Source organism: Desmodus rotundus, chromosome 6, assembly GCF_022682495.2.
Source record: "Desmodus rotundus isolate HL8 chromosome 6, HLdesRot8A.1, whole genome shotgun sequence".
Classification (NCBI taxonomy): Eukaryota; Metazoa; Chordata; class Mammalia; order Chiroptera; family Phyllostomidae; genus Desmodus; species Desmodus rotundus.
Window position 1 is genome coordinate 34,800,478 of NC_071392.1, and position 27,898 is coordinate 34,828,375.

General features: G+C 38.9%; 1 protein-coding gene across 11 annotated transcripts in view; it reads right to left on the reverse strand.

The window, feature by feature from the left end:
• The window catches only part of ADAM22 (ADAM metallopeptidase domain 22), a 221,584-nt gene that overhangs the window by 94,263 nt on the left and 99,423 nt on the right, over positions 1 to 27,898 (reverse strand). For all 11 annotated transcript variants that reach the window (XM_045194380.3, XM_045194376.3, XM_024557684.4 and 8 more), the window contains exon 4: positions 16,968 to 17,034. In XM_045194380.3, the coding sequence (XP_045050315.2) occupies positions 16,968 to 17,034 (67 nt within the window). The remainder of the gene's footprint in view (positions 1 to 16,967; positions 17,035 to 27,898) is intronic.

Consider the following 27,898-nt stretch of genomic DNA (forward strand, 5'->3'; position numbering starts at 1 on the left):
TAAGTATAATGTAGTCAATTTTTCATAAAGCTAAATGTATTTAATTTTATGTAACTGCCCTGTGTTTTGAGATTAGTTCCTTCTTTCTCTTTGATTAATAAAATTATCTATTTTTTAAAATTTTAATAAGACTTTATTTTGGGATAATTTTGGATTCACACAAAAGTTGCAAAGATGGTACAAATAGTTCTACTAAACCTATTACCCAGTTTCCCCTTGTTAACATATTACATTACCTGAGTATATTCATCAAAGCTAAGAAATTGACATTGGTATATTACTGTTTACTAGAGTCTGACCCATCAGATTTCATCAGTGTTTCCATTAATTTCCTCTTTCTGTTCTAGGATACAACCCAGGTTACCATACTGCATTAGTTGTTACATTCATTCTTTTTGAATTGGTGTCAATAGTAAATAGCATTTAGGTGTTTTGAAAGGGCTGTTTCTGTATATGGCAAAATAAAATGATTGGCATCTGATATGTTTTTAAGTAGATTTTATTGATTATGCTATTATAATTTTCCCAATTTTCCCCCTTTACTCCCCTCCACCCTGCACCTGCAACCCTCCAGCATTCTCCCCACCCTTAGTTCATGTTCACGGGTTGTACATATAAGTTCTTTGACTTCTCTGTTTCCTATACCATTCTTAATCTCTCCCTGTCTATTTCATGTCTACCAATTATACTTCTTCTTCCCTGTACCTTTTCCTCCTCCATTCTTCCCCTCCCCCTCCCCACTGAAAACCCTCCATGTGATGTCTGTTTCTCTGATTCTGTTCCTGTTCTAGTTGTTTGCTTAGTTTGTTTTTGTTTTCGAAGTTTTTTTTGGGGGGGGGGTTAGGTTCACTTGATAGTTGTGAGTTTGTTGTTAACTATTCATGATTTTTGATCTTCTTCAATTTCTTAGGTAAGTCCCTTTAACATTTCATATAATAATGGCTTGGTGATGATGAACTCCTTTAACTTGACCTTATCTGGGAAGCACTTTATCTGCCCTTCCATTCTAAATGATAGCTTTGCTGGGTAGAGTCATCTTGGATGTAAGTCCTTACCTTTCATGACTTCGAATACTTCTTTTCAGCCCCTTCTTGCCTGTAAGGTTTCTTTTGAGAAGTCAGCTGATAGCTGTATGGGCACCCCTTTGTAGGTAACTGTCTCCTTTTCTCTTGCTGCTTTTAAGATTCTCTCTTTGTCTTTAATCTTGGGTAACTTAACGATGATGAGCCTTGGTGTATTCCTCTTTGGGTCCAACTTCTTTGGGACTCGCTGGGCTTCCTGGAAGTCTATTTCCTCTGACAGATTGGGAAGTTTGCCTTCATTATTTGTTCAAATAAGTTTTCAATTTCTTGCTGTTGTTCTTCTCTTTCTGGCAGCCTTATAATTCAGATATTGGAACATTTCAAGTTGTCCCAGAGGTTCCTAAACCTCTCTTCATTTTTTTGAATTCTTGTTTCTTCATTGTCTTCTGGATGGATGTTTATTTCTTCCTTTTGTTCCAAATCATTGATCTGAGTCCTGGTTTCCTTCCTGTCACTGTTGGTTCCCCGAATATTTTGCTTTATTTCACTTTGGGTAGTCTTCATTTGTTCTTTCATTTTTCAAACAAGCTCAATAAGTTCTGTGAGCATCTTGATTTTCAATGTTTTGAATTCCACATCAGATAGGTTGGCTATCTCCTCATTGCCTAGCTCTTTCTCTGGAGTTTTGCTCTGTACTTTCATTTGGGCCCTATTTCTTTGTCTCCGCGCACCAGTCTGGTTGACTATTTCTTTAATTCCTTGGTTGTCGGAGTTCCATGCAGTTCAATTCTCTGGCACTTCTGGTTGTTTATTGTTTTTAGATTGGTTGTTATCCTCCTTTTGGTTGTGCAAGAAAGCAAAGGGTTTCTACCTACGCTTCCATCTTGGCCGGAACTTATCATCCAATATTGACCCCTAAAATTTGTTTTGTTAGTACACTGAGCTATGAAATATAACTCTAGGATCAAGAGTGTAAATGAATACTTCCTAGATTTTAACTTTAAAGCCTAATTTAAATGACACATAAAATGTCATTTTAATATAACCCATGGAAATAAATTCTGAAAGTTACTTGGCAACACTGCTATTATAAAAATACGGAATTCCTCATTGTCTGAGATTGTTCTGGACCATCCTTTCAAGGATGTCTGTACAGTGGACAATGTTGGAAGAGAGCTCTCTCCCTCTAGAGCAAAGGGCAAGCGTGTTTACTTCCTATTATAAAGGCTCAGGTTTCCTAAATTAAAAAATCTCTATAGTAACACAACGCACTATGTGTGAAGGTGTCATAATGGCTCATGATACAAATACAAAGAGGTGTTGCCATTCTGGTTACTGCCACGGCCATGAATAACAAAGTCCTTTGTCTCTGGCCGGGAGTGGCCTGTCTTCTGCCAGTTGAGATGAAATTGCAGAAGGCTAACTTGTTACCTTGCAAGCAGGATAAAATCTCACACCTTCATACTTCTTGAAACTTAGATTTACATCTTCCTCTAAAAATTAGGAGACCTGTTAACATTGGGCCTCTGTTTCCACATTTCCATTCTCCTGCATGGCAAAAATCAGCCTAAAATGAATATGGCACAGACTGCTGATTTGATCACAGCCAGCCTGTCTCTCATTCATCCTACTGGCTGACACTCTTAAATATTGGTGTTTGCCACCCCACTTCAGGGTTCAAGTATTCAGGCAGCATCCAAATGATCAGCTCCTCCAACATCTAAAGCTAAGTGGTCACTAAAATCTCTGCACCACTTTAATATTCATTGACCAACACTGGGATCTTGTATCACAGTCATCAATCAAAAACATTTTAAATATTAAAAGGAGACAAATCTACCTGACAGAAACAATACTTTTATTTAGAAGATGCACAATCCCTGTTAAAGAGAAAAATATGAAAAACGATATTATTGTAGCAAAAGTTTCCACAGGGAAAAAAAAAAGGAAACAGAACTACAAAGGCACTGGATAGAAACAAATGTGGTAAGGAAAGAGCTGGACTTCTTAGAAGATAGGGAACCCCACAGAAAATAGGGTCCATAACTTTCTTATGAGCTCTTGAATTCAAAAATAAATAAATAAATAAATAAATGAAAGCCCACCAGGGATCTAGTGAGCTTAAGATCTATTGTTATTGTTGTGCAGGAGTCTTTTCTTATACCGATTTCCCCTGGGTAATGTCAGCTAAGGAAAACAAACTGTAAAAACTGCGATAGGTTCCCAGGAGTTAAGCTCATGCGTACCCTCACTGAACAATTGTTAATGTCTTTTGTTCAGACTCACTCCCTCTCCTCTTGTATGTAGGCTCAGGCACCAATATAATCGAAATGCTTTCTGTATTAGTTTCCTAGGACTGCCACAACAAATTACCAAAAACTGGGTAACTCAAAACCAAAAATTTATTCTCACAGTTTGGAAGCCAGAAATCTGGAATCAAGGTGTTGGTGGAGCCATGCTCCCTCTGAAGAAAGGGGAACCCTTCCTTGCTTCTTCATATCTTCCAGAGGTCACTAGCAATCCAGGGTGTTCCTCGGCTTGTAGACAAGCCCTCCAGTCTCTAGCTGTCTCCACATGGTGCTCTCCTGATGTCCTGTCTGTGCTTGTGTCTTACCTGCCCTCCTCTAAGGACACCAGTCACTGGATTAGGGCCCACCCTAGTCCAGTACAAGCTCTTCTTACCTTGGTTACGTTTAAAAAGACCGTATTTGCAAAAATGTCACGTTCACAGGTACCAGGGGACATGAACTTTGAGGGACACTATTCAATAGAGTACAACTTCTCATCTCTTTGAACATGACCAAGTGAGTTTTTATATTCATAATCCAGCGCTTTTGCTCCTAAGGAGCTTAGTTCAGTGGAATAAACCGGAGATAGCTAACACAGCATTATGCATCTAATAAGATTACCATATTTTGCCGTGTATAATGTGCACTTTTCTGCCCAAATCTTTTAGGGAAAAATAAGGATACATATTATACATGGGTAGCACTAATTCTGTACCTATATAAATGTTTTTAATTCTTTTATTTATACGCTTATGCATTAAATGTGTAACTCTAGAAAGCAATAATGATATCCATATGCCAAATAGTACCAAAGAATACAATAATCAATTTTGTTTCTAAATATAAATAAATAAATAATTGAATTAAAAAATTAAAATGAAAGATTTTTTCCCTGAAAGTTGGGTCAAAACCATGGGTGCACACCATACATGGGGGCACATTATACATGGCAAAATATGGCAATCTGTATCTTCATTACCTCTAGCTGGCCAATCTAGACTCCCAAAGCTTCATTTAAAATACAAATTGATATGTTTACACAAATAATATGGTAAATCTGATCATCAATTCTGTTAGTAAGTCAAGCAGAGCTTCCCAATTGCTTATTTTAACCAGAGAATAGGCAAGAGAAACTATTTTTCCGCTGTCAGGTAATCATTACAGACCCAGTAATATAACTATCGATCTCCTATCAGACTACTAAAAAATTTTGGGTTCCCACAAAATGCTCCTCAGCAACAAATTACTGTAATGCAGAGAGGGTACTTATCAGGTTCTCGGAGGTGCAGCTCTAAATTGGGAGAATGGAAAATCAATGTGGACCACATACAAAGACTAGACCATTACAAACTCACGAAATTATAACTCTTTCCAGGAAACCACTACATAATTGAATTTCTTGCAAAGAATAGAAGTTTAAATGTACTGCTCTATACAAAATTTTTACCATAAGAGATGCATATTACCTGAAACCTTATTCTGTAATTGATTTTTGACTATAACAGGAAGAAATAAAATTGACTAGAAGACAGCTACACAAAAAGAAAGCATATTTGGCATCCCTCAACTAAAGGAAGAAAAAGCGTTTTGTTCCATCTGAAAAGAAAATGTTGTCTTCTTTTCCTCCTTTTTTTTTTTAAGAAAATGTCAACTATTTGAGGATCTGGGGCAAGGAAAAAAAGAAACAAGTTTGTTTTTCCACTACCACCATGCCCTTCCCCTCCTTTAATTTCACTTCTATTGTCTCATCCTCCCATCCACTCTTTTTTTGAAGATGGAAGTGCAAACAGGCACAGCTTCTAAGTGCCAAAAAAGGTTTCACTGCAGCATCGTTTTTCCCTCTTGCATCACTGTGTTCAAGAACGCATCACTAGCCAACCCCCAAAGAATCAGTATCTTGTACATGGCACTTACAATTAGGGATAAAAGTTAAAACCAGTAACAAAAGATGCTCATGTTTTAAAAGTTTTTAAATATTAAATATAAAACTTTTAAACAATTTAAAAATATTTCTAAAAATCTAAATAATTTGACTTATATAAAAGTCACAGTATAAATTACAAAATGTATACATAGGTAATGAAAAATGTCTGGATCAGAATGCCTGGGATGGTGCTAAATAGAATTTTTTAAGTAAAAAAAAATAGGAAATAAAGCAAACCTTGTTGTTTGAAAACAATGTATTAAAAAAACTCTAGTAAGATTGATCAAGAGCAAAGATATGAATAAAGTATAATAGAAATAAAATAGGAGATATGCTGACACAGTATTAGTAGGCTTTAAAAACCATAAAAAGATTTGAAGAAACTATAGCAAAATACTAACTTGTTAAATCTACATGGGGATATCTGTTACAATATTTTACACAGTTTTTAATGTTTGAAGTGTTTCAAAATTAAAGAAATTTTAATATAGGTCATGTGCTGGTATTTCATGATTTCAAATTGAAAGTTGATTAAGAAGTGGCTCTAACATACCTTGGAAAGAAAACATGTGAACATGAGCCTCAGCACACAGGCTGAACTTTGTATCAGGTGAACAGATCTAAGTCTCACTATCTGGTTTTTACTTTTCCTGTTTATATGCACTGCATCTTTCTATAGGAGGGGGCATAATATGCTCTCCCAGACCTGTCCAAACTGGACAGTGTTGGGTGAACAGGAGAAACTACCCAAGTTCCAAACACCTGCGTTAACTTATTTACTTATTTTTGTTGTTGTTGTTCCACAGATGTTTATTGTTTTCTAGGTGCACACATTATGCTATGTGCTAGGTATACAGTACAAGTTCCCACAGGAGTTTACTTTTGGACTAATTTCTCATGGAATCGACAGTGTCGTGGCACAGAAGAATGTCTTAATATGAAGCAGGGAGTGGAGGATTCCTGTTGGTCATCCTGAGGTGCTTCCTGTGTCCTGAGCAGAATCAGAAACCAGTAGGAAGAATAGACAGAAGCCACCAAATCTCAGCCAGGAATTGTTTACAAATTGCCACTTTCCCTCAATAATGACACCAACACTGAAGTTTGTGGAGCACTTTTCATACCCAAAGCTCTGGGCTCTGTGTCTTTCTTCCTCATTTAATAGATGAGAAAAATGAAGCAGGGAAGAAATAAGTAAATTGTCCCAGGCCAAGCAAACCTTAATTGGCAGAGACAGGATTTGGATTTAGGTCTATCTAGCCCTAAAAATTATTCTCAGTCTCTAAGTTTTACTGCTTTCAAACTACAGATCTCTCCTGGACTTAGAAACAAAAGTGGCTAGTTCCAGCTGTTAATACTAGTCAAGAAATGTTTTCAAAACAATTTTTAATCATAAAAGTATTGTAGCATGATCTCAAAAAGATAATATTTATTCTGTCCAAAACAGAATTGTTATGTGGAATACCCACTGGCCCCACTCAAAATTACCAAAGCAACACTCTGCCTTCCAGAGAGAGTTAGAGATGCACTTCCAGATTTTCGGGAACATTGAGGGAAAACAAAGGCAGAAAGTAACCAAAGGCATAATTAGCTTTGTTTCCTCTAGGATTCACCTGATTTGAGTGGAGACTCTGGCCAAACATTATACTCCTACTTTCTCTTCCTTCTGTACCACTGTCTCCACATCTTGGTCTGTCCACCCTCCCGGGTTTCTTTCTGTTCCTCTCATGCACCAAGATCCTATCAGGGCCTCTGGGCCTTTGCACATGCTAATTTCACTGCATTTCACCTGCTTGTTACTTATCTTTCAAACTACAAATTCATACCATCTCCTCAAGGAAGTCTTCCCAAACCAGCCAGACTAGGTCAGGTCTCCCATCAAATGCCTTCAGGACAACATGGACATCTCTTTGTGGCACTCTCATAACTGTTGCTTAAAAAGTCCTTTTGGTAATTATTTTTATTATGACTATCACCCTACTAAACAACTAGCTTTGATGGTGAGAATTGTATCATATATTGTCATAGCTCTACCCCTGAGCTGATGACAAGCACTCAACACATATCTATTGAAGAAAAGAGGGTTGAGAACACAAATAGGGTATCTGACCTTATGGGCTTTTTCCCTATCCTGCTGTAAATCTCTAAGGTCAGCTTCCCTGTCAATGTGCTGAAGTTTTAGGAGTTTCCTATGGGAACAACCAAGTCCACCTATAGCTACCTCCTTTTCTACATCTTAAATGCAATGAAAAGGTTGCTATGATAAATTTATGTTTGATGGTTGATACTGGAGCCCTAATCAATTACTGCCCCAAAATGGCTGTAAACACCCCAACTACTCAATACCAGGTACCTCTTCTCTGGTCTTTATTACCCATTCTTATTTTTATAGTGGCCATTTATTCACCCGGAATGTAAAAACTTTCAAAATTAAGTAAGAAAACAATATTGGTTTGAGACAACACCAAGGGAATAATCTGGTTTGGGTTTTATAGTTGTTTTTTTGTTTGTTTTTAGCTTAAAACCAGTCTCAAACTTGTCAAAAACAACACTTTCGCAACTTCCTGTTCAGTCATAATTACTCTAATAGTTCACTCTGAATTTCAAAAAAAAAGTGCAACAGTAGATTTGTACAAGATATTATATAATGAAAAGATTCACTCTCTAATTAGAATTAAAATAGGAATAATAGTCTATTATAAAACAGCTAATTGGTTCTATTCATAGAAATACCATTAGTGATACTTTGACTTTAAAAAAATATATAGCTGAACGCATCTTTTTAAGTTTATAGATAACACCTTGAATATTAACAGATGAAATAATGTAGATACTTAATTGGAAAAAAGATCTCACACCAGAAAGAAAATGAAGAGGACTTTCTATTCAACTACATTACAAACAGAGCTTAGAAGCAGAACTCATGCTGACACCAGCTGTCACTTTTCATTTTTCCTCTCTCCCAGCACTGAGATACCTGACCTGTATAAACAAGTAATGGGCCAATATATTTTCTTCAGGCTACAGACTCAAGATTACTTGTAATCAACCATGCCATTAATGCAGCTGATGCATTCTGCATGATGATAGACCTAAAGCAACCTAGCTTCAGTCCCAAGGGAAAGCAAAATTAACTTAATCTCCAAAGAATTTTTTCCCATAATGCAAAGAGAATTAAATCATGAAATCTGAGACCTTCCTGAAACCCACTGGTTGCAAGATGGAAGAGGAGCATATGTCTGCAGAAACCTGCCAGGGGGAAGTGCACACACTGTCAGCTCAGCAAAGAGATGCTCAAGAGATGACTCGTGGTGAGTAAAAGGTGAAGAAGTTATCAGACATACCTGGAATAGCTGTTACAAGTGAGGAAAAAACAAGTATTTTTTATCAGTGTGTTTATTAGGTTTGTGTAGCCCTTTTATTCTCAGGGTGCATGTGTGTGTTGAGGAGGGGAGGGGGATGGGTATATTTTGGCAGGAATACAACAAATATCTTCTAGTCTTTCAGCAAGATGATGATATGATTCAGCTTAGTTCAATCTTGTCCATAAAACTTCACATTTCCTCCAGATGCAGATAAATTTACACATAGGCATAAGATGGGCAGAACTGAGCCATGTGTTTGCCATGTGTAAGGCAGCAACACATTTCAAATGGTTCCAGTTTAGAAGCGACAGCAACCTCTGTACTGTACAATACTCCATCTAACTCCTATGGACAACAAAGAAGGACTAAAAATAAACCCCAAGAAAAAGATGGTTGGAAAAAACAGGACTTCTTTAGGAAGCATTTTTTTTTCTTTAGAATAATGGAAGTTTTATATTTAGAATAATCGAAACTCAACTGGTTGAAACGATTACATCTTCGATTCATGGCTTACTAAAACAATTGCTAACAAATGGTAAATTGCAAATGGTAAACGGAAATGCTGTAACTTAAATGTTTGCATTCCAACTCCTCTGCTATTGTGAATGTTTCCACAGAGAGGGTGGCTAACACATGATTTCTGGTACCACACTGCCTGGCTTCAAATACTTGGGCGAGTTACTTAAATGTTCTGTGCTCAGTTTCCTCATCTGCAAAAGGAGAACAGCAATGCGCTGCTGAAGAACTAAGATATAACACATGTGAAAACAGAAGCACAGCTAGTCACTATAGTTTTTAATTCCACTCATTAGCTAGAGAGAATGTGCCACCGATAGTTTTAAGGAAGAAAAATGAATAGGGAGAAGCAATTAACTCTTCCAAGTGACTAGCACTGAACCACTGGCAGCAGTTACCTGCCTCCGAGATGAGATTTACTCCTGCAGCCTGAGTTGATAGACAGCAAAAGGAAGTGTGGTCTTCCTACAACGCAGCAACATATGGCAATTATCGATCAAGGAAACCAGCTCACTATGACTCCCACACAGCAACCATCAAATAAATGGCTTTTCCAGCTCTACTTTTGTTCAAGGTACAAAATACTTTAAAATACGGCTGTGAGGATATCAAGGCTCTTGTGCTAATAACAGAGAAAATTAATGAGCCCTCCTTTTGATAGAATTCACTATTTAAAACTGAAAGTATTTAAAAGTGGGCAGCAGCTCAAACCCACAAGACCCAAAGGACAAGGTTTCCTGTGCTGACCATATCTGCAATTACAGAGTCGTCTCTAACTCAGAAGATCCTGGAACTGAATACCACCAGCATCCCCATGATTCAATTCAATAATTTCTTGCTCAATTACTGGAAGATTAACCCTACTTGTATATTTATTTTTCTGAGAAAGTCTAGATCTTATTCTGGTAGAATCCTGAGGTTTAAAAAAATTATTTATGTCAACAGGTAGGAACTAACGAAGTAACTAAATATAAGGAAGTTTAAAACTAGTGTAGCTACATCTAATAACTTAATATTCATACCTAAGGAGAATATATTAATCAATAGTTTTTAAAATCATTCTTGTTTATTATTAGTCAAACTAATGTTAAGTCATGGCTAAACTATTATCATAAAATGAACTTAAAAAGAACTTTCTCCGAGTGATCTAATTGCAACGTTTTTTATTAGTGTGAACAGGTACCATGTCCACAGCCATGACCTCTGAAATATTCCCCTCTTCAAAGAAAACCTGGTGAGGTACCTGCAGAGCCACACCACAACCCAGGACACCTGCAGAGTTCCTTCATCCTGCCCCAGCGGCTCTGCTCTCAGAGTTTAGGTTCAGTGCTGTGAGTTCCTAACCTAACTCTCCCAGATAGTGCAGCGAAAAGAATATGAATGCAGATCGACAATACAGGAAAGCTACGTCTGCCAAACACTGCTAGCATTGCTTTCTTAACTGTTCGTGATCATTTTAATCCACTCTGTTTACACATACTCAGTGAAGAATCTGTGCTCCTTAATGGACAAAATAGAGACCACACTCACTTCAGTTTATGGCATATGAAGCTGTTTAAAAAAAAAAAAATCCCAGTTACCGGGGCAGCAGGAGCCTCTCAAAGGACCAACTAAAGGTCTTTGATTGGCAATCCGCCCCTCAGCAGGCATTAAGATTCGTATCACTGAGTTTCTTTACTGGATAGAGACCTCCCTATCTCCACAGAGCCAGAGAAAATGCCTGAAACTTCTATTTGAAATTAAGAGTGATAAACTTAAGAGCTTAGGTAATAACTTCTATAAATAGATCTGTTTTTTTAAAAATCCTTTCTAAAAGCATCTTCCCAGGCCATGTGACTTAATTACTGTCTAGGTGACAAAGTATTATTCCCTTATCCTAGGGCCTGTGGAAGAGCTGCTGTGGTGAGAATTCCAGATAGCAAGCATGTTTCTCAAATGTAAGGGAAAGCTGTACATACGAAATGCTGTTGCTGAGTTATTCTCCTAAAAATAAAAAAGGAAAGAAAATGAGATTTTTAAAAGCCTGTGGAAAGATTATTTGGCTACAGTGGCCGTTGCTTACATTTCATCTCAAAGACTGCCTCAAAAACAAAATATAACCTAACAGCTATTTAAAATAAAAACCCCACAAGTCCCTGCTTAGGAAAATTCATCATTGATGCAAGGGTACGGATGGCTCAGTAGTTTTTCTTTTCTTTTTAACTGCTTGTCCTTCTTGCTGCTATAGAAAGTACCAAGGTTCTGGATGGCACTGCAGTTTTGAGAATCAATAAGGAAACTTGATATCCAGGATAACCAAAAGCAGATTAACCCTTTGTTCATCTTTTCTGCTGCAAGAAGTACCTATAATGACACTCTGGCAGTTTAATAGCTATTGTTGTGCTCCCTATGGCCAAAAAATAAATAGTTCAAGCATTTACATACTATTCAGTCACATGCAATGAATTCAAGAAAAATCTGTGTCTCATAAAAGGATAGGTTAAATAAAGATATTTTCACCAAAAAGGTAGAAGAAAGAGAAAGCAGTCACTAAACTACAGCGTGGGGCAAAAGTAGACTTACTGTGAGTATGCAAAACACAGAGTTTATTCTTGTATTATTATTTATTAATAATTGTATTATTTCCCATATGAACTGTAGACCTACTTTTGCCACACCCTGTATAACCTACATTGTAAGTACACTAAATTCTGTGACTAATGACAACTTGAGAACATACTTTACTTAAGAAAGAAATCCACAATATTTTATAGTAGCATACAATTATTTGTGGGGATTTTTTTCACAAAAAAATCTTAAAAGACACCTTAAGAAACATTGTTTTTTAACACATTGTGCATTTCTTAACGTATTCAACTATTCAGAATTATGTTCCTCCTGGAGAAATCTGGAAAAGGAGACGTGAGAGAGCTTGAATACAAGTCAAGATTACAAGCAATTTTCTCTGGATGCTGTTCAGGCTTAAAGGAGCTACAAAGTTAGCATGAGCCAGGGGGTGGGTATACACTGTCCTAACAGTCAACATTTTGAAAACTTTCTAAGTGATTTCTTACAGCTGTCCTCCACCAGGATTTTTTCCCTACCATTTACACAGAAAGAATGAATCCCTTTTTTTTAAAGAAATTAGAAATGAGTTGGAAATCTGACTTACAAAAATGAGTACAAAAGGAACCTCGAGACTCCGCTTGTACCCAGGCACCCTCTGGGCGATGGTGCCTTGCTAAGCTAGCAATCCTTCACGGAGCTCCAACCCCAGGGAAGGAAGATGGATGTGAACAGCAGGAGAAAAACTATTTTGCAGAAAAACTCAGGCTTTCCCTTGCTTCCATACCAACTTCCTGGTATACTGTTTCCAGAGTGACATGGCCATTTCAGTTTGCCTGTAAGATACTTTTAATGCAAACTGTACCCCCATTCCATCAGAGTGAAAGGTTCCCTAGAGTCACAATAACCTCTGCCACCCTTAAGTGGCCACTTTCTCCTCTGACACCTGCTCTCCAATAGGCAGCCTCTCTACAATTCCTTCATCTAATTTCAGGCTTCACAACCTTGACCCACAGTCCTTTGCTTTCTTATCCATCTTCTTAATGCCACTATGGACATAATTAAGACTGAGACAATGATACTTGAGTGCACTCAATTCAATTAAGTGATTGGTAGTAACCAGTTAATTGCCAAAGGCAGTAGCGTACAATGGGTGTCTCTGGACACGCCCATCCTTACTGTCTGAATCCGGATCCAAGGACACATGGGAGTGCTCACACACAGTGGCTGCAAAATAAGTCAAGCCAATAAAAAAAGACTCAGCAGCTGTGACTTTTAATTCTCATCATAAGATATCATATAATTTAACCAAAAGAAATGGTTAATGATATCAATGACTGGGCATGATCTGTCATTGGTATTAAATATAATAAATCACATCTCTACTAAGATGTCTACTTTTACTTTTTGACCCCAAGGAAATGTGCCCCTTCCCCCATCAATACATACTCCTGGTTTGTACAAAGGATTTAAAATTCCCCTCCTAGTGTTGTAAAACTCCTACTCTGGCTCTTTTCCTGAGATGTGAAAATAAAACAGACTTTGTACTGAAGGATGTCTTCACCATTTTTGCCCAAGGTAACTGACATTACAGAAAATTTACCCAAATGCATAACCAAATTTACGAGAAATAGCTAAGTAGACCACCACTCCAGTTTAAGGATTAGACTATAAAGGAGTGATTATTAAGTACCTCCAGAATGAATATGTACACAATAGGTCTAAGTAAAATACATTCCCACTTTTATGGCCATCCTATTTTGTATGATATAGACTATATGGTAGATCATGGGGAATAAGAGTCAGCACTGGAGTTACATACCTTAGATTCAAACTGCAGCTCGACCACTCATTATAGTTATTTTCAACAAGTCCCCTTTCCATGCCTCAGTTTCCAGTAAAGTGGGATAAAAACAGTTATATTTATAATCACTGGTTGTTTTCAGGATTGAATGTGTGTGTGTATATGTGTGTATGTGTGCGTGTACTGGTCACATTATAAGCAATAAATGTTAGCAATTACTATTAGTATTATAACAGTAATTAACTAGAGCTGTATAACTAGAAATTTACATTAACCAGAATACTGGCAGCTTCCAGATTCAACACGCAAAAAGCTAGCTAACCACCAACGAGCATGGTTTACACTCATTTGTTGCTACTTATCAATTCCAGTTTCCTGTACCTGAAGAATCCAGAGCCATCGTTTTCTACAATCAAAATAAAAAGATTTTGTTCCCAAGCTATTTTGATTAGTTGAGGTAATTAGAATTTATGTTTAAATTCTTTGAAAGTTCATGTCAAACACACAAAACTTCTCCCTAAAGGGCAAATTTTGAATTTAATTTTTAAATGAATTAGAAATAAATTTAAGTGAAAGATGAGATTAATGTTTCACTCATATGTGGAATCTGATGAGCAAATGAACAAACAAAATAGAAACATACTCATAGATACAGAGAACAGACTGACAGCTGTTGGGGGAAGGAGTGTGGGGGGGCTGAGTGAAAAATGGTGAAGGGAGTAAGCAAAAAATAACACACATACACACACAATTCACAGACACAGACAATAGTATGGCGATCACCAGAGGGAAAGGTGGGGGCTGGTAGGAGGAGGCAGGAGAGGGAAGGGGGATAAATGGTGATGGAAGGAGACTTGACTTGGGGTGGTGAACACACGATATGCAGATGATGTGTTACAGAACTGTACACCTGACTATACTCGAGAACGGGCTGACAGTGACCAGAGGGGAGAGGGGAGGGGATAACGGGGGGAAAGGGTGAAGGGTTTACAGGAATAATTATAAAGGACATATGGGCAATAATGGGGGGGAGGTGGGAAGGGCTGGGGTGGTGGAGAGGGGTGGAGGAGAAAGGCAGAAAACTGTACCTGAACAACAATAAAAAAATGTTAAAAACAAAAAGAATTGTATACTTGAAACCTATATAATATGTCACCCCAATAAGTTCAAATAAAAATTAAAAAGAACATATGTCTCATTAAAGAACAAAAATTATTTTCTGCTTAAAGCCTTTATTTTGTAACCTTTGAAAAAAATTAATAGAACTTTAAAATCAGCATTATGCACCTATCTGGTGGGAATAAAACTGCCTTCAATGTCTTGTAGATAATACAAATCATTATCTTAAGGAAAAATCACTAAAATGTATTTCATTTTATTGTAAGTATAAAATAGCAATCAGCAAAATCCAGATGGTGAGAAACTGCATAGGATAAACACTTTGGTTTCTTCAATAAATAAATTGTAAGGGAAAATTTAAAAATAAAGATAAGGGGAAACCAAAAATTTCTAAGAGACATGTTTAAACTTATTTTAAAAAAAGAAACCTAAACAAGCAAAACTAAACTACAGGGGTACATGCATGGGCAATAAACTAGGACAAAAAATGAGACAATGAGAACCTTCAAAGTCAGGATGGTGTGTACAAGTCTCACAAGAAGAGGAGGGGGGCTTGGGGTGGGGAAGCAGCACTTGGAACCACTGACCTAATTCTGACTGGACAGGGGTCACAGGGTGTTTGCCTTTAGTAATCTCAGTGTCAGTGCTGTACTTTACAATAAAAAGATTTCCAGAATCAAACTGCCATCTAAAAGAGTCACCAATGCAGCTATTGTGTATTTTTCATGCAAATGTATTCCTTTTCTCACATTCATACTCACACCTTAAATCAAATGCATCGCACCTGAATTTTCACAAATAAAGATGCCGTAACATCTGAGCAGAGACATTTACTAGACTGATTTCTAGCCACGGTTTAAACCTGATTTGATAATGGTGTTGATTTTCATTTTGCATCCTCAAAATAAATACAACCCTGTTTGTGCCAACTGACAAAAAATGTTCTTTCACACTGAGTTTGGCTTCAATCACTTACTTCAGTCCTAGGAGAAAAGCCAATTTAAAAATTCACAGGCTCTTAGAGTTATGGGCTGAACTGTATTCCCCTAAAATTCATACGTGGACACCCTAACCTCCAGTACATCAGACTGCACATACGTGAAGACAAACTTTTTAAAGAAGCAATTAAGCTACAATGTGGTCAGTCATCTGGGTAAGTCTTAATCCAATCTGACTAGTTTCTTCCTAGGAAAAAGAAATTAGGGCACTGAACACACAGAGGGAAGTCTGTGTGAAAACACAGGGACAAGACAGCCAAGGAGAAAGCCTCAGACACCAGCCCTCCTGACACTTTGATTGTGGGCTTCTAGTCTTCAGAGCTGTGAGACAATAAATTTCTGTTGTTTAAGCCACGTTGTCTGTGGTCCTTTGTTATGGCAGCCCTAGCAAACTGATACAGAAGGAAAAAGACAATTTTAAAAAAAAAGCTACAATTTTACAATTGTTTTGACTCACTATACAGTGAAAAGCAAAGCATAGGGAAATTGTGAGTCGTTAGTAAAGACAGGGTAACTAACAGATTCCATGTACAAAGAAAACACCCCAGCCAGCTAAGCACAGAGGGCAAGATACAAGGAACCAGCAGGAAAGTAACTGGCTACGGACTAAATTGATGGGCAAGATTCAGCACTTTCAATGTGGTTCCTGGAAAAAAAGCCAGAGGAGAATTTTGAGTTAGATTCTCTAGTTCGTTTTTTAAATGAAGCAGAAACAAATGGAGGTGGTGGGTGAGATCAAAGTGGTTTTCTTAAAGGGAGAAATTTCCTCTGGCCCACAGGTCTGAATGAACTTTGGATTTATCGTTTCCCTGGTTTGATAGGGTTGGGGGTTAGGCAAACTCTCAACCAAAACAATACAATTCTCAGGCTGCAAAATCAACGACTGTGCAGTAAGGTCAGTGCTCTGCGTGTTACATGCACCCATGGAGCCCAGTGACCTCAGAGTGGAGTACGCTATGCTGAGTAAGCACAAGTGTCCTGAAAAGGGATATTACTGCGGAGTCCGCGGATCGCTGTTCGCTGGATCTGCCCTCCACGCTCCTATGAGCTCTTTGTCATCCCCTGGACAGCAGAAATGGAAATAGATACCGAACTGCCTGTTGCCTTTTGTCTTTAGTTTAACAAGAAATAAGATATACTCTGCATTCAGAAAAGCATCATAAAAATTGAGAAGCGAAGCTAAATAAACAGGGATAAGAATAAAAGGAGCCCAGAGACTCTAAATCTAGGTAATTCCTTTTCAACCACAAGCAAACTGGCTCCATTCTCCTACGTCACTAGTAGAAGAATCCTGACATTCTTTGTACAGTTGTCCATCTGAAAAGGTTCTGAAAAAATACTTAAAAGATTCTGAAAAAACTTCCCCCAGAGGGAGGAATATTTCACTTACTTTAACTTCCACAGTCTTCCCTCCGCGTTCAATGTGCCTCTCTATGTACTCAGAGGACAGCAAATCACTGCAACAAGGAGAGAAAGCGTGGTTCAGAAAGGGCTTGAAAACGGAAAGCATCGGAAAATCAAGTTTACACCTACCAGCTTTAATGAGTCTTTAACTTTAAAACAAAATTCTTTAATTTTAGAACAAAAATAAACCTTTTTAGATCTCTCTCTCACACACACACACAGCCTAGTACTTCTAAAACAGGGGTGTCAAACTCATTTTCACCAGGGGCCACATCAGCCTCGAGGTTGCCTGCAAAGGGCTGAAATAATTTTAGGACTGTATAAATGCAACCATTCCTTAACTCTTAAGTGAGAGCTCCGTGCTGCCGCCAGGTAGAAACAAGGTGCCGGGCCGGATGAAACAAGGTGCCGGGCCGGATTGGGCCCACGGGCCTTGTGTTTGCCACCTGTGCTCTAAAAGGTTATGAGGGTGAACTGACTGAACCTCCTGTCCCCCACTGCTTAGCAGACCTGACTCCACTGATCTTGGGCAAGAGATCTAGGAAGCTGCCATAGGCACCCCTTGTTTGAAGACATCTTATTCTTCCCTTTGTTACTTCAGCTTTTTATCAAATAGGTTTAACTTGCTACTATCCCTCACCATTTCTTTATGTGTTGTGTGTGACATTTTATCTAATAAAACATTGGCTTCTACCACAAAAATAAAAGGGAAGGAGCAAAGAAAGATAAAAGAAATAAAAAGAAATATACCACCAGCAATTAAAAATGATTGTATTTTAAAATTTCTACTAAATGACAAGCGCCTTACAGAATTTTAAACTATTTACATCATCTTAAATATATTTCTCATTAATCCCATGTATGTGAAAAATTTCTCCTTTAATAGAGGTGCCTGTCCCAAGACAATTTCCATAAAAAGTCTTGAAGTCTTTATATTTTAAAAGCACTAAAATATAAATAAAAGTAACATTAATAAAAATACTCGAAGCTATAAATTTCTGTGGATCCTGAGAATGAAGATACCAGCTAAAGCTCCTGCGTGGCTCACTGGGCTCAAATTTAAAAACAGAGCCTAGCAGGCATTTCTAAACAAAGGCCTCTCACGCAAACCGCACTTCAAGGGAAAGCCTGCACTGGGTTTCCACCATCTGAGCCAGCCCTTATAAAACAGTTTATGGAATCCTATTTCAACCAATAAGACTGAGGCTTTCCCAGTCCAATCAGAATTGTGCAGCTCTATCCCATTAGCAGCTTCACTGACCTATCAGAATGGCTTCATTCTGACCAATCAGGACAGTGCCTTTTGGAACAATCACACTGCAAAGATTTAGAGTTCTCATTGGCGTGAGGATGGACCAATCAAGAACTGGGGTGGGGACTTGACTTTATTTAAGTCAGCTCCCTCTGGCTCAGGGAGCACACTCTCCCTTTGCACCGAAGACTGAAAACTGTGTTTCTCTGGCTGGAGTTGAAACACCTAAGATGAGACCCCCCAGAGAGTTCTTGCCAGACCAGAATGAACACAGCAAGTAGAGCAGAGCAGAAGTGTCTAGCCCAAGAGGGTCCTTGCCTGAGGGCTCCCTCACCCCAGAGCCCACCTCACAACCCAGCTGTTCCACAGCTGTGCTGTTTCAAAACTGAGCCGCTTGCACTGAATAAAGTTCCCTTCTTCACCACCTCCCAAACTGGGGATTCCTGTTGGCGTTGAAGCGGTGGCACCCATCAGTTGGTATTTCTAAATCTACAACTCTACGAATAGACATTCAGCCAGCTAAGAAGATCTTTTTCACAGCGTTCTGAAGGTCACCAAGCCAAACTGTCCAATTATTTTTAAAAAAGTGAATTTCTGAGCTCAGAGCCCTGCTATGACAAGCACCGTACTTAGAACTGCTCGAACTATAAACAGAAGGATCAAACAAGAGTTACATTACCAGAAGCACCATAATCAGCTCCTACAGTATCTGATGCTTACATTACCATTTGGGAAACCTATAATTATAGTCTGAGTCCTTGTTTCATTTGTCTTTGGAATACACTTTCCCGCTGACTTTATACGGGGGAACCAGCAAGGATGCTCTAAGCTGCAAGTTGCAGAAAACACAACTAAAAGTGGCTCAAACAATCAGGACATTTACATCTTATTTCTTGTTAGAAATTTCAAGACAGTTGTAATGTAGATTTGCTTTTATGAATCTTCAATTCTGTTAAACAAATTGGAAGTTTATAACATACAGCAAAATTAATATGTTTTAAATATAGTATTAAGTATAGTTATAAGTAACTAATAAGCAAAAATCTTAGATGTACACAAAATGCATTAGATGTATATAGTATCAGTAAGAAAATCATGTATGTGTTACACATTGACAAAAATATACAAGTTTTCTGGCCAAGATGGAAGCATAGGTAGATATACTTTACCTCCTCACACAACCAAAAGAAGGACAACAACAAATTTAAATACAAAAAATAACCAGCACTGACAGAAAACTGAACTGTATGTAAGTCCAACAACCAACAAGTTAAAGAAGAAACATTCATTCATACTGGTAGGAGGGGCAGAAACGGGCAGCCAGGGTGGAGAGGATCCACAACAAGGCAGTGGCTGGTGGACCAGGCAGTACCACATTTGTGAGTGGATAAGCTGGGAGGAACAACTGGAGAGCAACACAGACTGTGAGACCCAGGGGTCCATCACAGGAAAAGAAAGCCTCAAAACTTCTAGCTGGAAAAACCTGTGGGGGTTGCAGCTGCAGGAGAAACTCCCAGCCTCACAGGAAAGTTCACTGGAAAGACCCACAGGGTCCTAGAATGTACACAAACCCACCCACCTGGGAATCAGCACCAGAAGGGCCCACTTTGCTTGTGGATAAAAAAGGGAAGTGACTGAAAGCTGCCCAGACCCGATCAAGGGCATTGTTCACTCTCCGACTCCTCCCCTACAGACAGTGCCACAAGGCAGTGAAGTGGGTTGCCCTGCCCTGCCCTGGTGAACACCTAAGGCTCTACCCTTTACAGCATAACAGGTGCACCCAGACAAAGAAATATGGCCCAAATGAAAGAATAGATCAAAGCTCCAAAAATAGAACTAAGCGATGAAAAGATACCCAAGCTATCTGATGCAGAGTTCAAAACACTGGTAATCAGGATGCTCACAGAAATGGTTGAGTATCATCACAAAATAGAGGAAAAGTGAAGGCTATGAAAAGTGAAATAAAGCAAAATATACACAGAACCAACAGTGAAGGGAAGGAAACTGGGACTCAAATCAGTGATTTGGAGCAGAAGGAAGAAATAAACATTCAACCAGAACAAAATGAAGAAACAAGAATTCAAAAAAAATGAGGAAAGGCTTAAGAACCTCTGGGACAACTTTAAAAGCTCCAACATCCAAATCATAGGGGTGCCAGAAGGAGAAGAGGAAGAGCAAGAAATTAAAATCTTATTTGAACAAATAATGAAGGAGAACTTCCCCAACCTGGTGAAGGAAATAGACTTTCAGGAAGTCCAGGAAGCTCAGAGAGTCCCAAAGAAGTTGGACCCAAGGAAGCACACATCAAGGCACATCATAATTACATTACCCAAAATTAAAGATAAGGAAATAATCTTAAAAGTTTCTCTTGTCTAAAGCAAGAGAAAAGAGAAAAAGAGACAGTTTACCTACAAAGGAGTTCCCATAAGATTATCAGCTGCTTTCTCAAAAGAAACCTTGCAGGTGAGAAGGGGCTATAAAGTATTCCAAGTCATGAAAGGCAAGGACCTACATCCAAGATTACTTATCCAGCAAAGCTATCATTTAGAATGGAAGGGTAGATATAGTGCTTCCCAGATAAGGACAAGTTAAAGGAGTTCATCACCAAGCTCTTATTATATGAAATGTTAAAGGGACTTATCTAAGAAAAAGAAGATGATCAAAAATATTAACAGTAAAATGACAACAAACTCACAACCAGCAACAACTAAACCTAAAAAAAAAAAAAAAACAAAGCAAACTAAACAGACAACTAGAACAGGAAAAGAATCATAGAAATGGAGATGACATGGAGGGTTATCAGCAGGGAAGAGGAATGGGGAGAATTGGAGAAAAGTTACAGGGAATAAGAAGCATAAATGGTAGGTACAAAATAGATAGGGGGAGGTTAAGAATAGTTAGGAAATGGACAAGCCAAAGAATTTATATTTACAATCCATGGACATGAACTAAAAGTGGGGTGGGGGGGAGGGAATGTTGATGGAAAGGGTTGTTCAGGGTGGAGGCGAATAAAGGGGAGAAAAAATGGGACAACTTTATCAGCATAATCAATAAAATATATTTTAAAAATAAAATAAATAGAAGTTAAAAATTTTAAAAAGTAAAGATACTAAATATTAATGAAGCACCTGGGTAATAAGTGTTTATGATACAGTGAATATATAAGAGACACTAAATATCTAGGATATAATATTTATGAAGTCTAATTCAACCACCTATTTGTGACATCCAGAGTTCCTCAACTTCCACATTACCGATATTCTGGGCCAGGTTATTCTTTGTCTTGGGAGCACCTTGTGCATGGTAGCAAGTTTAGCAACATCTGTGGCCTCTACCCACTAGATGCCAATAACATTCTTTCTCTCTCCCTCTCTCCTTTTCTCCCTCTCTCTCTCTCACACACACAACACACACACACACTCCAATCATGACAATCAAAAATGTATTCAGATATTGCCAAATGTACATGGCGGGGGAGTGGCAAAATCACCCTGGTTTAGAACCACTGCTGACACCCATGTGTGCCCTATGTTTTCTCTGCCCACAAGCCACAAATAGAATTCCTGATTGCTCATCAAGTGAATTGGCAGGCTATACAGCTCCTGACGAGGCATTCTTGTCCCAGGGTGTCTCAGATACAGCAAGTGGGTGTCATTATCTTGGCCAGCTTCCATCTGTGGGGCTTGCCCGAATCTCAACACCGGTCCTTGTAAAACCACGGTATCAGCAGGGAAGGTAGATGCAGCAGAGAGAAAAGCAGGACATATGAACACTGTGTACCCAGGATTAGCTGGTGCGGTCCTCCCACCCCACTTGCACCCTATCCTATCCAAAGTGTGCTGACCTACTCATTTCTTTCCTCTTGCTTCTCACCATGTGCTTGGAATTGATTTAGCAAACCTTGTGATTTGAGGGTTTTAATTTGGTTTGTGTGGGCTTTGTGTTCCCTTACTTCTAGAATAACTTGCCTAATGGTGTATTTGTAGGCTACCATTGTATCACAGTAATTTCCTTCCCAACATCAGGGCCGTTCCAGGGCTGGGTCATGCAGTGGCTTAGCATCATTAGTGAGACCACGAGTGTGTTCGTCTTTCTGCTCTACCATCAGCATGGTGGGTGGCCCGTTCTCTTCTACGGCTCCTGTCAGGACCCTAACATGGCTGCTGCGATTCTAAGCACCTCATTCAGATAAAAATATCCCAAGGTAAAAAAGCCTTGTATTTCTTTAAAAGAGTCAGCAAACGTTTAACAAAAAGCTCTTAGCATTCATCTTCTTAAGCACGTTTTACCAGAATTGCATTACTTTGGCATGCCAAAACCAGTCCTTTGACAAAGACAGATGTCTTTGAACAATTCTCATTTTCCTCCTCTTTCCTCCCAATTCTCATTGGGGCTCCCCAATGAACATCATAACTACTCAGAGAGAGCTGAACAATATTGGGGGAATAAGAGTGATGGAGAGAATAACTGTTGTACAGCCAACTCACAGTTGTCTCTCTCTCTTTTTTTAATCACAAGTATGTCAGAGATTTCACATATTTCCTTAGGCTTCTGACAAAACAGTGAAGCTGCATGGTGAAGCCCTGTCTCAAGCAAAACTAGTCATGGCTCCACCATCCACATCCCACCCTATTCTCCAAGGCCACATCCCAAATGGGAATGGTACCAGGCAGATATGTGCAAAAGACTCTTCCCTAAATCTTGCTATCAGTCTCAAACAACTTCCCCAGGAGTGGAGGAGAAAAATTACCACACAAAAGCAGTGTTTATTAGCAGAGCCAGTTTATTATCAGATTCCCCCTTGGGAATCTGATCTAGTAAATTCAGAAAAAAAAAAATCATTCAGCTGATGAAGCAAAGAGAAAAACAAAAAATATGCAGACACTTGGTGAATACCAAGTTGTGCCAGTGGTGAATACCAAAGTGAAAGCCCCAAATCTTTGCTGCTTAGGTCCCTGGATCCAGAACAGCCCGTCCCTGATGTTAATTAGCTCTGGCATCCTTTCCCCATCAATGCTACATGAGTAAATCCCCCCTGGTGGAGCTCGGGTGAGTGAAATCTAGCATGAGTGAGCTAGCATGAGTAAAAGCACCTACAGAAAGCTTTGGGGCGGTGGGGGGGGGGGGCGGCAGGGAAGGCATTGAGTAGAAAGGAAAAAAAGAGAACTCATGGACAAGGACAAGGTGATGAGGAGGGGGGCGGGTGGAAGTGGAAGAGAGTATAAGGGGGATTAATAGCAATGGAAAAGATTACAATAAAAAAAGAAAAAGAAAGCACCTATATAAAATATTCCTTAAAGGAGTGTGAATAGAAAAGGGGTTCTGTGGAAAATAACCTCACCGGGTAAGCTGATCATAAACTCCTAACCCGGCAGGTCAAAGTGGGTAGGTCGCACCCCAGCATACAACTCCATTGGCGAAAGTCTCAAAACCCTGTCCATTGTTTCTGTGCATCTAGGTTAACGCCCCCCCGAAATGCTTCTTTTCAGATCCTGCCTTCTGAGATGTAACCATCCTCAAGAGAACACACAGTCTTAACCATCCTATCATCTAATCCCTGCTTTGCTTTCTCCCCTCCTCTTCCTACATCCCCTCTTTAAATGCAAATGCATAAAAGAAACTGCAAAACTGTCATTTTCTGGAGCATTTACAACCTTGCTTCCTGGCAAATGTCTTCAGTTTGGGCTCAAATAATCTTATAAAAATTCTCTACTGGTTTGGACGTTTCTTACATCAACACAGGTATTTCCTAATTGTAGTAGCAGCAACAGTAATAATAATAATAATTATTACTATTTTTTATTTTTTATTTTTTAAAGTTTTATTTATTTATTTTTAGAGAGAGGGGAAAGGAGGGAGAAAGAGAGGGAGAGACACATCAGTGTGTGGTTGCCTCTCACATGTCCCCCCCCCCCCCCCCCCCCCCCGGGACCTGGCCGGCAACCCAGGCATGTACCCTGACTGGGAATCGAACCAGCAGCCCTTTAGTTTGCAGCCCACGTTTAATCCATTGAGCTATACCAACCAGGGCTATTTTTTTTTATTTTTAAAAAACAACTTTTGAGTCTTCCAGGTTTTCAAATTTTAAGGAAATATTTTCCTTTGAATTATAAAGTCTAGGAATTAAGAGTATATGAGTCACCACACGGATGTAATTACAGCATTAAAAAAAACCCTCTGCTAAGGAATTATGCAGCTATTTCAATCAAGCCTCTATACCTACAAATATTTCTGGGAAGGGCTCCATGTAATTTAAACCGAAACAGCCCATGCAATTCGGCTGGTTTGTACACAGTATTGTAGAAGTCTGCTAAGTATTGTTATTTCAATTATTAGGCTTTTTTAAAAACCTATTTAAAAGGTCACTTTTTCCTTTACTGAAGCATAAAATCCCTACTACCATCAACCTAGAACTTAAATAAATCTTCTTGAAGCCTCTTAAAGTAGAGATAATCAAATTTCCTAAATTCTTTTTCTTAGTTCATCATTGTTCATTGTTACGCAGGCATCTGCTTAAATAAGTTTAAGTGTAGAAAAATGGAGGATCTCCTTAACATATGTGAAGTTTTATTTTACACTACACTAATCAGGTAGAATTCACTTCATGTTCACAGCTTACTTAGAACAGATGTGTGAATGCTTCTTTGAAAATTTTGAAAGATAAAAGTGAAAATTATTTTCAATCAAATACTAAAGGCCCCCCCAAAAAAATCCAAACAAAAAATACTAAAGGCCACTCCTTTTCTAAAGAAAAAAAAGAGATGTTTTCAAAATTAGAAATGTGTTTTTAAGCCTTTTTGTTCATTTGCATGCCAGAATAAGCCTGGAAAAACCAAACAATGTATACATTTTCAGTCATAATAACAATTATCTTTTGTCTAGCAGGCAACTGTCATACATCAGAGGCAGCTGGTAGAGTACAAAGGTTTTGGAGTTTAAAACCAAAAACGAGTATTTTTATTTCGTATCTAATCTCTGCCACTTACTAAATATGTGGCCTTGGTCAAGTTATTTTATCTTTATGAAAATAATTCTCCCATGTCTAACATGGAGATTAAAATGTCTTCGTAAGTAGGTATGGTATTAAACTAGAACATACGTGAAATGCTTCCCAAACCCTTATTTTAAGCATCCACTCCCTATTCACCATCTCCTGCCCAGCTTTCTCTACAAGTCTCACTTTAACTGTCTGGAAACTTTTAAGCCATTGACCCTACCTACCACTTTTTCCCGGTCCACCTAATCTAGTCTATGCTCCATGATTCATCACTCCCTTGCACAGACTCTAAACTTCCTTACCACTCCCCCACCTCCACCTGCCATGCTCACCTGGCCAGACCTCCACAGTGATAAAACTTAACTCTCCCACTAATCAAAGTCTGACAGAGAAGCAGAACCTCCTGATGGGTCATACGGAGAATTTACAACCTTGATTATCAAGTGGCCCCCTTAGCACAGCACTGCCTAAGAGTCCCCTGTATTTTCCAGGTCAATTTACTCTGAGAAGACCTTTCTACAAACTTTCCCCTCAAATCTGTACAGCATTCCCTCCTCACCACTCCCTGCCAATGACCTCACTTCTGTGTTCACTGATAAGATGCGAGCAGAAAGCCTTTCCAGTCTAGCAACGCCCCTGCTTCTGAGCCAGTCTCTCCTGGGATGTTGATAGGCATCTCAGACACAACAATGCCTAATGGATAACTCTCCTGGCCAAATACCAACATTCAACTCTTACATTCAAAATATGTACTAGTAGAACAAATACACATAAATAAATAAACAAACCAAAAAATGTATCCTAGTAAAAGCAGTGAAGAAAACTGGGGGATATTACCTTAACCAAATGGTCAATAGTTTTATCATCACCAAGAAAGGAAGAAACCAAAATCATTCACCCCTGAAGTGATGCACTGAAGACACATGTTTACAGTATTCCCACTAGAAATGCATAAGAAAGGAACAAATGAACAAAGCACCCTGAACCAGCAATAGATTTTCAAAGAAATAGCCTCTGAGCAAAGATCTAACCCAAGGTGCTATCCGTACAATGTGACCTCAAGGTCAAGATCAAATAAAGGGTATGATTGTAAGATCCTGTATTAAGACCTCAGAAAGATTTAAGGCTATTTTTCCTAGACTATATTATCTATATAAAAGAGTGTCTTAAGATTTTTGAGGGCCTGCCCACTAGATCCTCAACTACACCAAAGAGTTCCTAAGAATCTTTAAGGCATAAGTCATAGACATTCTCACTGAAACAAAAAAGCTTCTAAGAATCTTAAGGGCATTGCCCCATAGCCTCTTAACTCACAGTTAAAAGTAGAGAGGGGCCTATCTCAAAAAAATCTGTGGGTGTAGTTTTCTCTAAGGGGGTAAAAAGCCCAATGGGATTCACAGAAAACCCACCAATGGAATCACCACCAGTTTGGATCAAAATGGACAATTAGTTTAAACCTTTTACACAGTCAGGAAGCAGATCTAGAAAGATACTTAGACAAGGCCTGGGCCATTTATTACGGAGAAGAAATAGTGATTCAGAGAAGCACAGGCCAACCACCCCAAGGAAGAACAGAACCATAATCATAATACATTCCGTTTCCCCAAAACAGAGGGACCTGGTGGCTGAACATGGGAATTTTAATGGACCAGCGATAGTTAGGTACCTCTTATTTCCCCCCTTTTAAAACAGGAGTACCTACTGCAGTTATTCTATCCCCACCGTATCTTGAGTGTGTGTGAAACAGAGAACTGGTCCTTTTAGTTCAAGGGTCTATCCATGAGTTACCTCATCTAAGGAGCCTTAACCACAACAGGACCTGCTTCAGAGGATGAGAACTTGAACCTTGAGTTTGAGCCTGATACTATAATGGAATAAGAACTTTTTTAAAGTCTGGAGGAATTTAGTTCATTTTGCATATGTGAGAAATATAAATAATTTTTGGTCAAAGGCTAGGTTGTGGTTGATTACAGATAACAATAACCCTCACTGGTTGGGCATCATCCCACAAAGCACAAGACTGACAGTTCGATTCCTGGTCAGAGAACACGGCTGGGTTGTGGGCCAGGTCCCCAGCTGGGGGTGTGCGAGAGGCAACTGATCTGTTTCTCTTTCTCTCTCTCCCTCCTTCCCCTCTCTCTAAAAGTAAGTAAATAAAATCATTAAAGACAACTACAAATTTTTTGTCACTCCTCCCATGGCAAAGCAGAGACCATCTCTCCTCTCCTTGAATCTGAGCTGGTCTGTGGCAACTATCATGGGGCAGGAGAGATGCTCCCACTTTCATGCATGTGGGACTCTGAGTCCAGCCACCACGCTGTGAGGAAGAGCAAGCAACACATAACAAGGCCCTTGTAGAGGAGACTGAAGTCCCTTGCTGACAGCCACAGTTTAATCCCCAGCCAATGCTGGCCCCAATTTCCAACCACATGACTGAGGTATGGAGGTTCAGAACGAGTCACCCCAAGATGTACCTGTGTGTTATGCAGATTGTTTTGAGCTAAAGAGACACTTCTACCCCTGCCTTAACTACTCAGAAAAATTAGGATTAGGGCCCTTGCCCATGAGAAGAGAGTATCAGAGACAACCTCTTTTGACCTATCTACAGGGCAGGACAAATTCTATTTACTACACATCGCTTCTTCTTATCATCCTGCAATGGCCCTTT